The 13,310-nt window shown below is 43.4% G+C and overlaps 1 protein-coding gene across 1 annotated transcript in view; it reads left to right on the top strand.

Annotated features, from left to right (window-relative positions):
• LOC311100482 (ras-associating and dilute domain-containing protein-like) overlaps window positions 1-12,484 on the top strand; it is a gene marked incomplete at its 5' end in the record, with an annotated part of 46,567 nt that extends 34,083 nt beyond the window's left edge. Inside the window, 7 exons of the mRNA XM_084141404.1 lie at window positions 7,004-7,268; window positions 7,339-7,517; window positions 7,651-7,795; window positions 8,017-8,204; window positions 8,351-8,830; window positions 11,265-11,404; window positions 11,498-12,484. Of these exons, the coding sequence (XP_083997530.1) occupies window positions 7,004-7,268; window positions 7,339-7,517; window positions 7,651-7,795; window positions 8,017-8,204; window positions 8,351-8,830; window positions 11,265-11,404; window positions 11,498-11,588 (1,488 nt within the window). The 3' untranslated portion in view covers window positions 11,589-12,484. The remainder of the gene's footprint in view (window positions 1-7,003; window positions 7,269-7,338; window positions 7,518-7,650; window positions 7,796-8,016; window positions 8,205-8,350; window positions 8,831-11,264; window positions 11,405-11,497) is intronic.
• Between the last annotated feature and the right edge of the window lie 826 nt (window positions 12,485-13,310).

Genomic DNA, 13,310 nt, shown 5'->3' with positions numbered 1-13,310 from the left:
CCTGAACTTTAAGCTCCATCAGTCACATTTTAGTGAGTTCAGCACCCGAGACTAGACCAGGGGTACACAACTGGCCTACAACTGGAGAACTTTAAAGGACTAAACTCCTCAGCAACACGCTACATACCCCCTGATGTAGTAGTTAGCTCACATTGCTTTAGCTTTTCCCTTCAGGGACTGATAGGTTTGTTGTGTCTCTTAGTCTGAGAAAGAAAAACAATCAGAGAGGGAGTCGGTACAAAGAGTCCAGTTAGTTAGTCCTCTCTAGAGCAGAGCCCTGAGAGAGGCTTTCTGATAGAGCAGCCTTATTGGACTGCTACACTGGGGTCTTTATTGCTGGTCACAGACAGACAGCAGGGGCATTGTAGGGCTGTGTGTGTGCGTCAGGCCTCTTGTCATTAAGGAGTTTAGAAGTGTTGCCAGGTGTGTGTGTGTGCATGTGTGTATACTGTTTGAGAGGAACTATTGGCAGCTGGGGTACAGCTGGTTGCCTTATATCAGTCGGCACACCATCAGTCAAAGTGTGTAGTCTGACAAAGAATTCCACAATGGAAGTTTACTTTGTCATCTTTTGATCACTCCTTGGAGAGGGTCAGGGATCGTTGTTATCATAAACAGACGTCATAGACACAGTCCTCATCCACCTCGACCACCCTCTGCCTAACCCTGCCTGTGATCTGTGACTGCACACTACAGTACCTCCCAAACCAAGAGAACATGACATAGTCATGTACAGGAAGCCACGTCAAGCGTTAGCCATGTTAGCATTAGCATCAGCCAAGGTAAATTAACTCAAGCCGAGCGTTAGGTGCAGCCTATGCTAAATGCTACGCTAACTGGAAGTCAGTTGTATGCTTACTGAGGCCAGAGGAGTCCATGGCACTGCTCCGTATCTGTTTCCTGTTCAGGAAGGAAGTGGGAGGGAAAGAGTATCATCACTATAATTTCTCCAAAGAGGAAACAGAATAGATTCCTGGAGAGGGTTCGGGGATAGGCAGGCTAGCAGGTTAGCAGTGATGACCTATTGAACTGTACAGGTCTTCAACTGAAGCTCCCAACCATATGACAGCATTGGTGCATTGGCATTTCAACTGACTCAGTCTACAGATAATGACAAGTGATTCATCCAACAGACAGAACCCTCTCTGTTATGTCTCCTGGGTTTCATAACCACGTCTTTATAACAATTCAATTATGATGAGACAGGAGACGGGAAACAGTTTAACCATTTATCTGGAACATGATCATCTCAACACACACAACTCCCATGATGCTCTTCGGCACAACCCCAACACACAACATCTCCTCCCACCTACTTAAATTGTACCCATTGTGAACAACAGTAACTGTTCTACAAGTCCAAGCATCTAGGTGCCCGCCTACCTCTTGAATGGTAACGGTGGTCAACCTGACTCTCAACAACAATGTCTCTAGACTGTGGCGTTGACACAGGTGTAGGTATTTGAGTAGCCTGTGTCACAGTCTCATCACACACTTGTGTTGTTGCGGCTGAGTCAGTGTCCTAAGAACATGACTGTGAGCCCCTAGGTGATGACTGCTGGGTCAGGGTGTCACCCAGTAACAGTTCTGGACCTCTCATGACTGGTGGTTCTGTCGGTGTGACCTTACTCAACAGTAACTGCCTACTGGGCACACTACGTCATTTCAACTTAATTGTGTAACATTTGGTTGAGACGTTGATCAACAAGATTAAAACGTACGTATATTCACACACTCAAAGAGAGTTTTAGAATTTTGGTAAGATCGAGTTTGAAAACTTGACTAATAATTACCTCAGTGCATTTGTAAAGTATTCAGACCCCTTGACTTTTTCCACATTTTATTACGTTACAGCCTTATTCTAAAATTGATTAAATACAAATTTTCCCTCATCAATCTACACACAATACCCCATAATGACAAAGCGGAAACAGGTTTTAGAAATGTTTGCAAAAAACCAACAACAAATAACTGAAAAAACATCCTGTTTCCATTGATCATCCTTGAGATGTTTCTACAACTTGATTGGAGTCCACCTGTGGTAATTTCAATTGGAAAAGCACACGCCTGTCTATATAAGGTCCCACAGTTGACAGTGCATGTCAGAGCAAAAACCAAGCAATGAGGTCGAAGGAATTGTATGTAGAGCTCTGAGACAGGATTGTGTCAAGGCACAGATCTGGGGAAGGGTACCAAAACATTTTTTGCAGCTTTGAAGGTCCCCTAGAACACAGTGGCCTCCATCATTCTTAAATGGAAGAGGTTTGGAACCACCAAGACTCTTCCTAGAGCTGGCTGCCCGGCCAAACTGAGCAATCGGGGAAGAAGAGCCTTGGTCAGAGAGGTGACCAAGAACCCGATGGTCACTCTGACAGAGCTTCATCTCCTCTGTGGAGATGGGAGAACCTTCCAGAAGAACAACCATCTCTGCAGCACTCCACCAAGATTGAACTCTTTGGCCTGAATGCCAAGCGTCGCAACTGGAGGAAACCTGGCACCATCCCTTCGGTGAAGCATGGTGGTGGCAGCATCATGCTGTGGGGATGTTCTTCAGCGGCAGGGACTGGGAGACTAGTCAGGATCAAGGGAAAGATGAACGGAGCAAAGTACAGAGAGATCCTTGATGGAAACCATAGCACTCAAGACCTCAGACAGGGGCAAAGGTTCACCTTCCAACAGGACAACAACCCTAAGCACACAGCCAAGACAACGCAGGAGTGGCTTTGGAACAAGTCTCTGAATGTCCTTGAGATGGCCTAGCCAGAGCCCAGACTTGAACCCGATCGAACATCTCTGGAGAGACCTGAAAATAGCTGTGCATCGACGCTCCCCATCCAACCTGACAGAGCTTGAGAGGATCTGCAGAGAAGAATGGGAGAAACTCCCCAAATAGAAGTCTGCCAAGTTTGTAGCGTCATACCCAAGAAGAATCGGGCTGTAATCGCTGCCAAAGGTGCTTGAACAAAGTACTGAGTAAAGGGTCTGAATACTTACGTAAATGTGATATTTCAATTTTTTATATTTAATACATTTACAAAAATTTCTAAATACCTGTTTTTGCTTTGTCATTATGGGGTATTGTGTGTAGATTGATGAGAAATAAATATATTTAATCCATTTTAGAATAAGGCTGTAACGTAACAAAATTTGAAAAAAGTCAAGGGGTCTGAATACTTTCCGAATGCACTATAATTTTGTATATATTAGTTTTTTACTCAAACCACACCGCGGGCAGTATGTTTGACACCCCTGCTGTAAAGTTTTTCATCCTACCCAGCTCTCCATTAAATACTTTTACATGTTTATTTAAAATGGCCGGTAGGCTTGTGTCTCCATGTGTCATTGTAATCCAGTGTGATTTTCTCCAACCACAACCATCCCAGTAGTGATGGATAGTCCCCTTTCACGACGTAGAGTGGCAGCTTATCAGTTTGTCCGTTTAACTAAACTGTGAGCTCAGTGATACCTCTCACAGCGACAGATTCACCTGCGTAAGTCTTTAACACGATGTGTGCTGGCTGAAGTGGAAGGTGTTTCAGTGTCTTTTTGTAGACTGTGTCTGACACGAGATAGAGCTGCCCCTGTGTCTATCTCCATACGCACTGGTTGCCTCTCTAGCAACTGAGAGACACACTAGCCGTGCGGTCCCCTTGCAACAGTCAGGATATTCAGTTCGACTTCCTCGTCTGATGAGTCATTCATCCCAGTGGTCTCTTGCTCAAAAGCGTGAACATGTCTCTTTTTCCTTTTGTTGGAATGTCTCTTTCTTCTTTTCAGTCTTTCACATTTTCTATTTTTGTTTCTGCAGGCTCGCTCAATGTGGCCCTTTTTACCACAGGCTCGGCAATCCATGTCCTTACACCAGCATATAGGCGCCTGATGTGCCTTCAGTTCTCTATCTGTGATTTTCAGTTGCAACTGTGCACTTTTCCTGATGAACTCAAACTGCTGAGCCTCTTTAGCAGCTAGTTCCATGGACACACTGACTTCAATGGCTCTTGACAAGGTCAGATTACTTTCAGTTAATAGTCTCTTTTGTGTAGCTTCACTCTGTAGCCCACATACTAATCTGTCTCTATTGGTGTCATTTAGAACATCATTAAACTCACAGTGCTCTGATAGTTTATTTAATGCAGCAGCAAAACATTGTCACTGATTCTCCCTCTTCCGGATTTCTTTTGTGGAACCTTTCAGCAATAACTAGTGGTTTTGGTGAAAAGTGTCCTTTCAGTATTTCCACAATCTCCCCATACATCTTGTTACCTGGCCTGACTGGCTGTAGCAGGCTGCGTAGTAAACTAATGTCTTTGGCCCCGTAACACAAAAAAATGTAGGCACAATTTTGTCCTCATCAATGTCATTTGCAAGAACAAAAAATCCAATGTTTTAAACAATTCCAGCCATTTTTCGTTTCTCAATAGGCTCCTGATTATCACTCACTAAATATTGTCCACAACCACATTTTCCTCAGTCACGTGATCTTCATTCACTTCACTCACTGACTTTTCATCCTCAAGTTAGCTCATTTAGCAGTTTTTAATTCCAAAGTTCGTCTTTCCTTTACTGTATATCCCTCCCATTTTAATCTCGTTGTTTTCCCACTCCAACGTCCGTCTTGAATCATTTTCTGCCATCCACGACGATGCTAACTCTCTCTTAGCTAGCTCGACTATTCACTTGCCTCTGCTAGCAATACACTGTGCTAACGGAAAATAAGTTTTAAACTTGTAAAAACCAACATCTTCCAGACAGAATAGTTTCTGTATGTTCAGACTTACTCATCATCAATCTTTTGTTATGTCTCCTGGGTTTCATAACCACATCTTTATAACAATTCAATAATGATGAGACGGGAAACAGGAATTCAGTTCAGTCATTTATCTGGAACATGATCATCTCAACACACACAACTCCCATGATGCTCTGCAACACAACCCCAACACACAACACTCTAGATAAGTTTGTGGTTTACATATTTTTGCACAATGCAGAAGGAAATGGTTGTCCACTCTGTGAACTACCTGGCCTCAGTATCCATTTCTGCTGTGCTGGGATGCATTTGAGTCATACGATCCTGAGGGTTTCTAGATGTTTAGGCCATGTCTGTTCATTCATGGATGACAATGTAATACTTATTGCTATATCTAAATTCCTGTAAATCTAGTGGTTTATTGGTATGTCTGATGATTCCTTTTTCCAAATCCATCCTCAATCTCTGTTTTGAGCTCATGGTCCTACTCAAGCTGTGTAGTCCTAGTGATTGTGTGGTTCTAAGTTTGTGTTGCTCCTTGAGCTGTGCAGAGATGTGTAGTTCTGGTGATTGTGTGGTTGGTGGGTTTCTCTGGATGTAGATCTCCTCATCGATCATATATGTCAGGACTAGAGCTCTAGTTAGTTCCAGTTAGTTCTGACAGCTAGACTGGACCAAACAGTGCTAGGAATGTGTTAGCAGCAGCAGGGGCGAGCTGTGTGTGTGTGTGTGTGTATGCTTGTGTGTGTGCGAGGCTAGCATTCATGGGGAAAGCTTCTCAAAGCCTCACTTCTTCACAGATCTCTATTCATCTTTGTATGGCAGCCAGGGTTATATTTTATAGGAAAAGGGTGTTTATCGAGGGCTACCTGTATGTGTGACTGTGTGTCAAGGTGTGTGACTGTGTGTGGGTGGGGGGGGTTGTATGTTCAAGAGACAGGACCGCAGAATTGATATTCTCCCTCTCAATACTCTCCCTTGTCACAACACTCTGAGAATACTGGTCTGGTGTGTGTTGCGTGTGTGTGCTACTGTTTTCTGAGCAAATTCAAATGTAAACCAAACAGAGCTGAATGGCTTGTCTAAAGCTATAATAACAGAAATGAAATGATGTGCTTATATTGGGATCATGTCGTGCCATTCCATCTGGTGTAGGGGAAACAGATGCTGGTGTGGGCTGGAAAACAAAAGACTCTTCTGGTGATCAGCCGGTCCCAGAGGAGGACCTGGCATGAATACACAAACACGCACGCACGCACGCATGCACACACACACACACACATACATACATACATACATACCCACACTTTCCGCCTACAGGGCATGATAAGTGCCATGGCTACATGTGGCATTACAGTGAAACACTGGAACATGATGAGGGTGTGTCATTGTTTTGTTGGGCATCTGGTGATGAGCTACATTTTCCAACTGAAAACATGGACACATTGTTTGGGTCTATTTCTCCTCATTTCCAGTGTCTCCTGTTTGGATGTCATGGGAAATGTTACGCTGATATATGCAATGGCTTAGGACTCATGAATGTACAGTATATAGGCCACTAAACCAGAGCAATAAGCATGGAGATATATTCACTATACTGCTGTACTATACTGTAAAGGGATGTGAAAGAGAATAAGTCACTCAGTGTTTCTGTACTGTACCACTCAGCAGTTTGTCATGCCAAGCCCACACACGCCAGACTCACAGGCTTTTTTCATAATACATATTCAGCTCTGTAGGAATGTCGATCCATGGAGCTCGCTGGCTGGTGTCTCCAGTGCCAAGTGAGATTGGGAGGAGGGGTGGGGTGGAGGAGAGTGCTGAGGGACAGGGAGGGGTGGGGGGGCTTGTTCTGTCTGACTACAATTAGCCAGAACAAAGCTATCATTGTCACAGCTAGCCTGCCCTGTAGAGGAGAGGAAAGGGGGCTTTTGGCTGAGAAGAAATTAGGGGGGGGGGGAGGAGTAGCTGCAGACATTAACTGTAGTCTAGTCTCCCACTACTCTCTGTCAGACCTCATCTCTGGTCAAACACCCCACATTCACAGGGCAATCATTCTGCTGCAGGGGGAGCGGTATAATCTGTTATATTGTATATACAGTAGGTCCCGTGTAGCTCAGTTGGTTGTGGGTTCGATTCCCACGGGGGGCCAGTATGAAAATATATGTACTCACTAACTGTAAGTCGCTCTGGATAAGAGCATCTTCTAAATGACTCAAATGTAAATGTATCTTATCTTTGTATCCCCTCCAGACTCTGTACCCTATTCTTCCTAGTTTACTGGACAGTGACCCATTCAGGGGGAGCAGTGGGCTGCTTCTCCCCGAGGAAAATGAGCCGTTCCTGGATAGCGGTGGTGTGCAGGTCCCTGGGGAGACAGACCAGGTCCTGGAGGTCCTGACAGAGACCAGCAGACTGCTACAGGACTGTCAGCTCCACAATGAGATCTCCTCTCAGCTCCTGGCCTATCTCTTCTACTTTATCAATGCCTCACTGTTCAACACACTCATGGAGAAAGGTGAGGACACACACACACACACACACTCTCTCTTTCTACGTCATCAACACTGATCTTTTTGTGTGTGAAGGTTCAGAGGTTGAATTCTACCAGTGGTCCAGAGGGGTCCATATCAGTGCTAACCTAGACCTGCTACTGGACTGGGCCCAAGGGTCTGGGTCTGGACTGGGAGACTTGGTTGTGGAACACCTCCACACACTCTCCTCTGCTGTCAACCTACTGGCCACGCCAAGGGAACAACTAATGCAGGTCAGAGACGCTCATACACACGTGCATGTGTGCATACACACACACACACACACACACACACACACACACACGGGAGAGGGGAGAGGTGACACACACACACGCTCACTCCTCCACACACACACTTTCCCTGTAGTCCTCCTGGGAGTCCCTGCGGTGTGCGTTCCCCAGTCTGAGTCCAGCCCAGCTCCACCACCTGCTGAGGGGCTACAGCCCAGCCACACCCTGGCCCCCACACTGGGCCCCTTCTGATGAGGATCAACTAGCTACACAGAACACTGGTCAGTTGGTTGATTGTCTGCTGTTAGTCCACTATAGTAAACATCTGGCTTGTTTTGTGGCTTGGTTTTTTCAGTGTTGCCATTTCAAACTGAGACAAGCAAACCAGCAACATAGACACAGTATTAAACCTATGATGACTACATGATATTTGTGCTACATGATCCTTTGATTTACTTTCTCTTAACCCGGTATCCTCCCCCTCTTGTCCTCCTCTCACTAGCTGATATCCTGGAGAGTTTTGACAGCCACCCTCCCCTGGTGCTGCCCAGCTCTGGTTTCAGCCTGGGGCTCAGGGGAGAGGTGACAGACTCAGGCCTGGCTGGACAGCTCAGGAGGTTGCAGGAGTTCATCAGCAACCTGTCTGTCAAAGAGTCACCAGGGAACATCACTCATACGCACACGCAACAGGTAACACATCTGGTTCACACCTATTGCTTGAATTAATTAGACATGGGTTTATATCTATATGATACTGGTCTACTACTTTTTTTGTGGAACTATTTTGTTCTAGAACTCTTTTAGAACTCATATGCTCTGTTCTGGAACTCCCACAGGATTCCGCTGTTCCCATGGAAGCCAAGCTGACAAAAATGGCAACTCTCCCAAAGGCCTCCCTGGAGTTTTTCGACTCCCCCCCCGCAGAGAAGGTCCTACCTCTGGCCTCTCTCTCCAGCCCCTCTCCCCCATCACCCCACTCTCAATTATCTATGCCCTCTCCCCTTCACCCTCCCCCCTCTCCCCCCCTGCAAAGCCCCTCTCCCCCAAGTGATTTGAACTCTTGTGGGGCCCTGCTGACCCAGAAGCTGAAGAGCCTGGAGCTCAAGTTCAGAGAGACAGACCTAAGCCCCCTCACCCAGAGGAGGTCAGCCCTGGACCCCTCCTGTCTCCTCACCCCTCCTAACACCCCCCATAGCCTGGAGCTGGTTGACCCAGAGACTGAGCATCGGGAGGATGAAGAGGAGGATGAAGAGGTGTTTACTCTAGAGCTACAGAGAGGAGATAGAGGACTGGGATTGGCTCTGGTGGATGCAAGGGTGAGCTAAAGAGACAATGATATACACTTTAAAAAATGACTATTTGGATCAACCCAAAAAACAATACTTCAACTGGTTACAAGTAAATGAGTTAGGTTTTCTCATTTGAAAAAAACTACATTTGTTAAAACCAAATATATTATTCAATGCCAACTGTTATATTTGATTATTAACAAACCTATATTTCAAGTTGTAACCTATTTCTTTCAACACTCAACCTACTTTTCCCCTTTGGTTAAACCTAATAAATAACAAATACAACCTAATGTCAACCTACTGGCCACGCCAAAGGAACAACTAATGCAGGTCAGAGATGCTCATACACACGTGCAAAGGTGACACACAAACGCTCACCCCTACACACACACTTAATGCCGATTTATTTCCCTGTGAGTTACAAACAATTGGGTTAAAAAAAAAACAATTAAATCAGTTCCCCTGTAAATTAATGAATGAAGTTTGTTCAATAACTTGAAATAATCTTTCCAAACGTATCCTTTACAGAATACCTTTTTTGACATTTTAGTCATTTAGCAGACAATTTATCAGGCTGTCTTATCCAGAGCAATTAGGGTTAACTGCCTTGTTCAAGGACACATCAACAGATTTTTTTTGACCTAGTTGGCTCGGGATTCACCTTTCAGTTTCTGGCCCAACACTCTTAACCGCAAGGCTAACTTCACATTTACTAACCACAATATCATAACCAACTATGGCTACATTAACACAGACAACTTATCAGGCTGTTTAATATCATGTGCCCTCATATTTTTACCGATGCTGGCAGTGTTTAAGTTAGAATAAGAAATACAATAGACCACATTAACTGGAAATGACATTCAATCTCACGGGTGGGCAAAAAGAACAAAGTGAAAGCCTCGCCCCAATAAACCACACCTCCAACTCTTCTGATTGGCTGCCACCGCTACATTGCCCCCACCGCTTTTCAATGCACATGCACATATGAGGTGTTGAAAGCAATTAAGAAGCTTTCACTCAATTCCAATAATCACATTGATCAGACAAACTGATTAGAATAGGTTGAACAAACCAAAGTGTAATTTTCGATAATTCCAACAGTGTACTCTTCTCTATTCTGCCCCATCTAAAACATCCTGCAGCTCTCCAGGACCAGTGGTGTTTGTGCTGTCTGAGTGACTGGCCTTAACCTTGGTGAGGTTTATCTTTAGGTAATAACTCACTCTGAAAACATCCACTTTAGACCTCCCTGGTTGCCCTGATGGCTATCTGCGATAACTCACTCAGAGTCTGTGAGAAAAAACAACAAGGTCCATGGTCAAATCCATGAAGCTCAGATGACAGGAGTAGCCATTTTTATCATCTCCTCTATCTGCCCTAAAAACCAAGTTTCGTCATATATCATTGTATGAAGCTCTATACTGTCTCCTCCACACCTGGGTCCAATAGTCCAGCATGGTGGTCTGAGAACTGTTTGTTTTCTTTAAAATAGCAGATAATTAAGAGCTTTTCAGGACTGGGTTTTTATCTGGGTTTGCATGACTTGTTTGGGGTTAAGATTTCGAGGTAATTAGTAGACATGAGAGGATGCAAATGGTCTGTTTTTGGTATGCATTATTTGGCCACTCGGTCTCTGGAGGTCTATTTTGTGTCGGACATTGCCCTCTGGTGGTCTGAAAACTAAGTGCAATTTCGATGTTGAACATGAGTAAATAACCTCATGTCACAGTGAATACGTTTACATGCACACTAATAATTCGATATTAAATGGATTATGGCAGAAGGCAGAGTATGGCATTAGTCATGTAAACACCTTACTCTTTTTATCTTAATCGGCGTAAGGTCATAATCGAAGTAAGCATACGGCGATTAAAACCTGGTTTTCTGAGCAATCTTTCGAATGATTAGGACATGTAAACAGCTTAATCGGCGTACCCAGTGGTGTATTTGATCTGCGCAAACTTCCCTCCTATGCGCGAGTGAAGTGAGTTCGGAAAAACTGAAAGTATGCATCTTATAAATAGTTTTCACATACACAATTTATATGTCCGAACTCAGAATCAAATAGTCTTCGCAAAAAAAACATGGTCACTGTGGTAGAAAGTTTGTTTTGATTGGCGATTTTCTGCATTTATCAAAAGTCCTATCAGCAGCCTGATTTCAGATGTGTCCATCCATGTAAACAGGATTATTAGGGGAATCATTTTTCTTGCAAAGCATGCAAATGTTTTAAATAACTATTATATTAACCTGACTATCCACAATAATCGCATTATTGTGTGTATGTAACTGTGCTCAGTGTTGTACTTTAGTTTCTATACCCATTAAACTGTGTTGAAATGTCACACTTGTTTTACACACCTTTAAAACACCTTTATTCTTATTGCACTAAAATGGCTACATATTTCAGCATGAATTGTGTGGTAAAATGTTATTTTGGTTCCTGTATGGTCAGGACACAGCCTTGAAGCTGAGTGGTATCCTGATCCGTGCGGTGGTGCCAGACTCCCCTGCAGCACGCTGTGAGAGGCTGGGTCCAGGAGACAGGATCCTGGCTGTCAATGGAGTCAGTTTGCTGGGACTGGACTACACCAGGTGATAGAGAAATTGGTTGGTTGATGAATTGATTGATTTTGTTTGACTTTCTTTGATAACATTACTAATGTATAAAGTCTCTCTCTCTCTCAGTGGTAAGGAGCTGATCCAGTCTTCAGGGGACAGGCTCAGGCTGCTGGTGGCCAGGTCAGAGTGGAGAGCCATCACTAAAGTCAGCATTTAGTACCCTAACCATCACTAAATGCTAAGTGGGCTTCAACAAGTTCCCTTCCAGGACAAGCGATAAAGTGTACTTTGAGTACAGGTGTACTTTGGAGACAAGCAATGAAGTGCACTTTCAGGACACAAGAAATAGTTCTTTGAAAATAAGCAAGTGTACTATGGCCATCTTTTCAGATCCTCATGAACACAAAGGCACCCAGCAGTCCTACAGAAATTGTACACTGTGATTTCATGGTATGGCTTATCCAGCTCTTCAGTCTCTAATATGGAGATACGTATCCAGCTCTTCAATATAGAGAAAATTAATTATTAATAAACATTTTATGAATCATTAATTGATGTGGTTATAATATTCCCAGAGGGCATAGGAGTATTTACACTGCTCGTTCCATGACAGACTGACCAGGTGAAAGCTATGATCCCTTATTGATGTCACCTGTTAAATCCACTTAAATCAGTGTAGATGAAGGGGAGGAGGTTAAAGAAGGATTTTTAAGCCTTGAGACAATTGAGACATCACTCAGGATTGTTAAAGCTTGGTCGCAAATGGGTCATCCAAATGGACAATGACCCTAAGCATACTTCCAAAGTTGTGGCAAAATGGCTTAAGGACAACAAAGTCAATGTTTTGGAGTGGCCATCACAAAGCCCTGACCTCAATCCTATAGAAAATGTGTGGGCAGGACTGAAAAAGCGTGTGCGAGCAAGGAGGCCTACAAACCTGACTCAGTTACACCAGCTCTGTCAAGAGGAATGGGCCAAAATTCACCCAACTTATTGTTGGAAGCTTGTGGAAGGCTACCCGAAACCGTTTGACCCAAGTTAAACAATTTAAAGGCAATGCTACCAAATACTAATTGAGTGTATGTAAACTTCTGACCCACTGGGAATGTGATGAAATAAATAAAAGCTGAAATAAATAATTCTCTCTACTATTATTCTGACATTTCACATTCTTAAATTAAAGTGGTGATCGTAACTGACCTAAGACAGGGAATTTTTACTAGGATTGAATGTCAGGAATTGTGAAAAACTGAATTTAAATGTATTTGGCTAAGGTGTATGTAAACTTCTGACTTCAACTGTACATACTATATACATTTTACGGAGACAGTATATTTTACAATAGTTATCTTTTGTTTGTTTTTAGTCCCATCCTTCAGCTACCCTCAACCTCTCCCATCCATCTCTGAAGACCATCCAGTTTGATTTCTATTTGCCATATATTTTTAACTGTGCTGTTTCTCAAAACTTCTGAACCTATATACATTTTACAGACAGTATATTTTACATTTAGTTATCTTGTTATTTTTAGTCCCACCCTTCAGCTCCACTCAACCCCTCCCATCAATCTCTGAACACCATCCAGTTTTGATTTCTATTTTCCATATTTTTTTCAGCTGTGCTGTGATGTTTCACAAAAGTTCTGAACTTTTTTATTCTCATAGTTTCTACAGATTGTAAATTAAAGATAACATTTTTTGCTAAGAGTATTGTATTATTGATCGATTGACTATGACTTTTCAAATCACCCAGCAGTGCTATTTGCAGAGTTAGATCCCGGTAAATGTTGCAATTCTTCAGCCATTCCTGAACCTGCCACCAAAAACAAGCTACATATCGACAGTACCAAAACAAATGATGCAATGATTCTGTTTCTAAGCAGCAAAATCTGCAGAGCTGGGATGGTTGTATCCCCAATATATACACTATATAAACAAAA

The sequence above is a fragment of the Coregonus lavaretus genome (assembly GCF_964263955.1).
Source record: "Coregonus lavaretus genome assembly, chromosome: 25".
NCBI lineage: Eukaryota > Metazoa > Chordata > Actinopteri > Salmoniformes > Salmonidae > Coregonus > Coregonus lavaretus.
The sequence above is the reverse complement of the archived record's forward strand: the minus strand, read 5'-3'. Positions and strand labels throughout refer to the sequence as shown.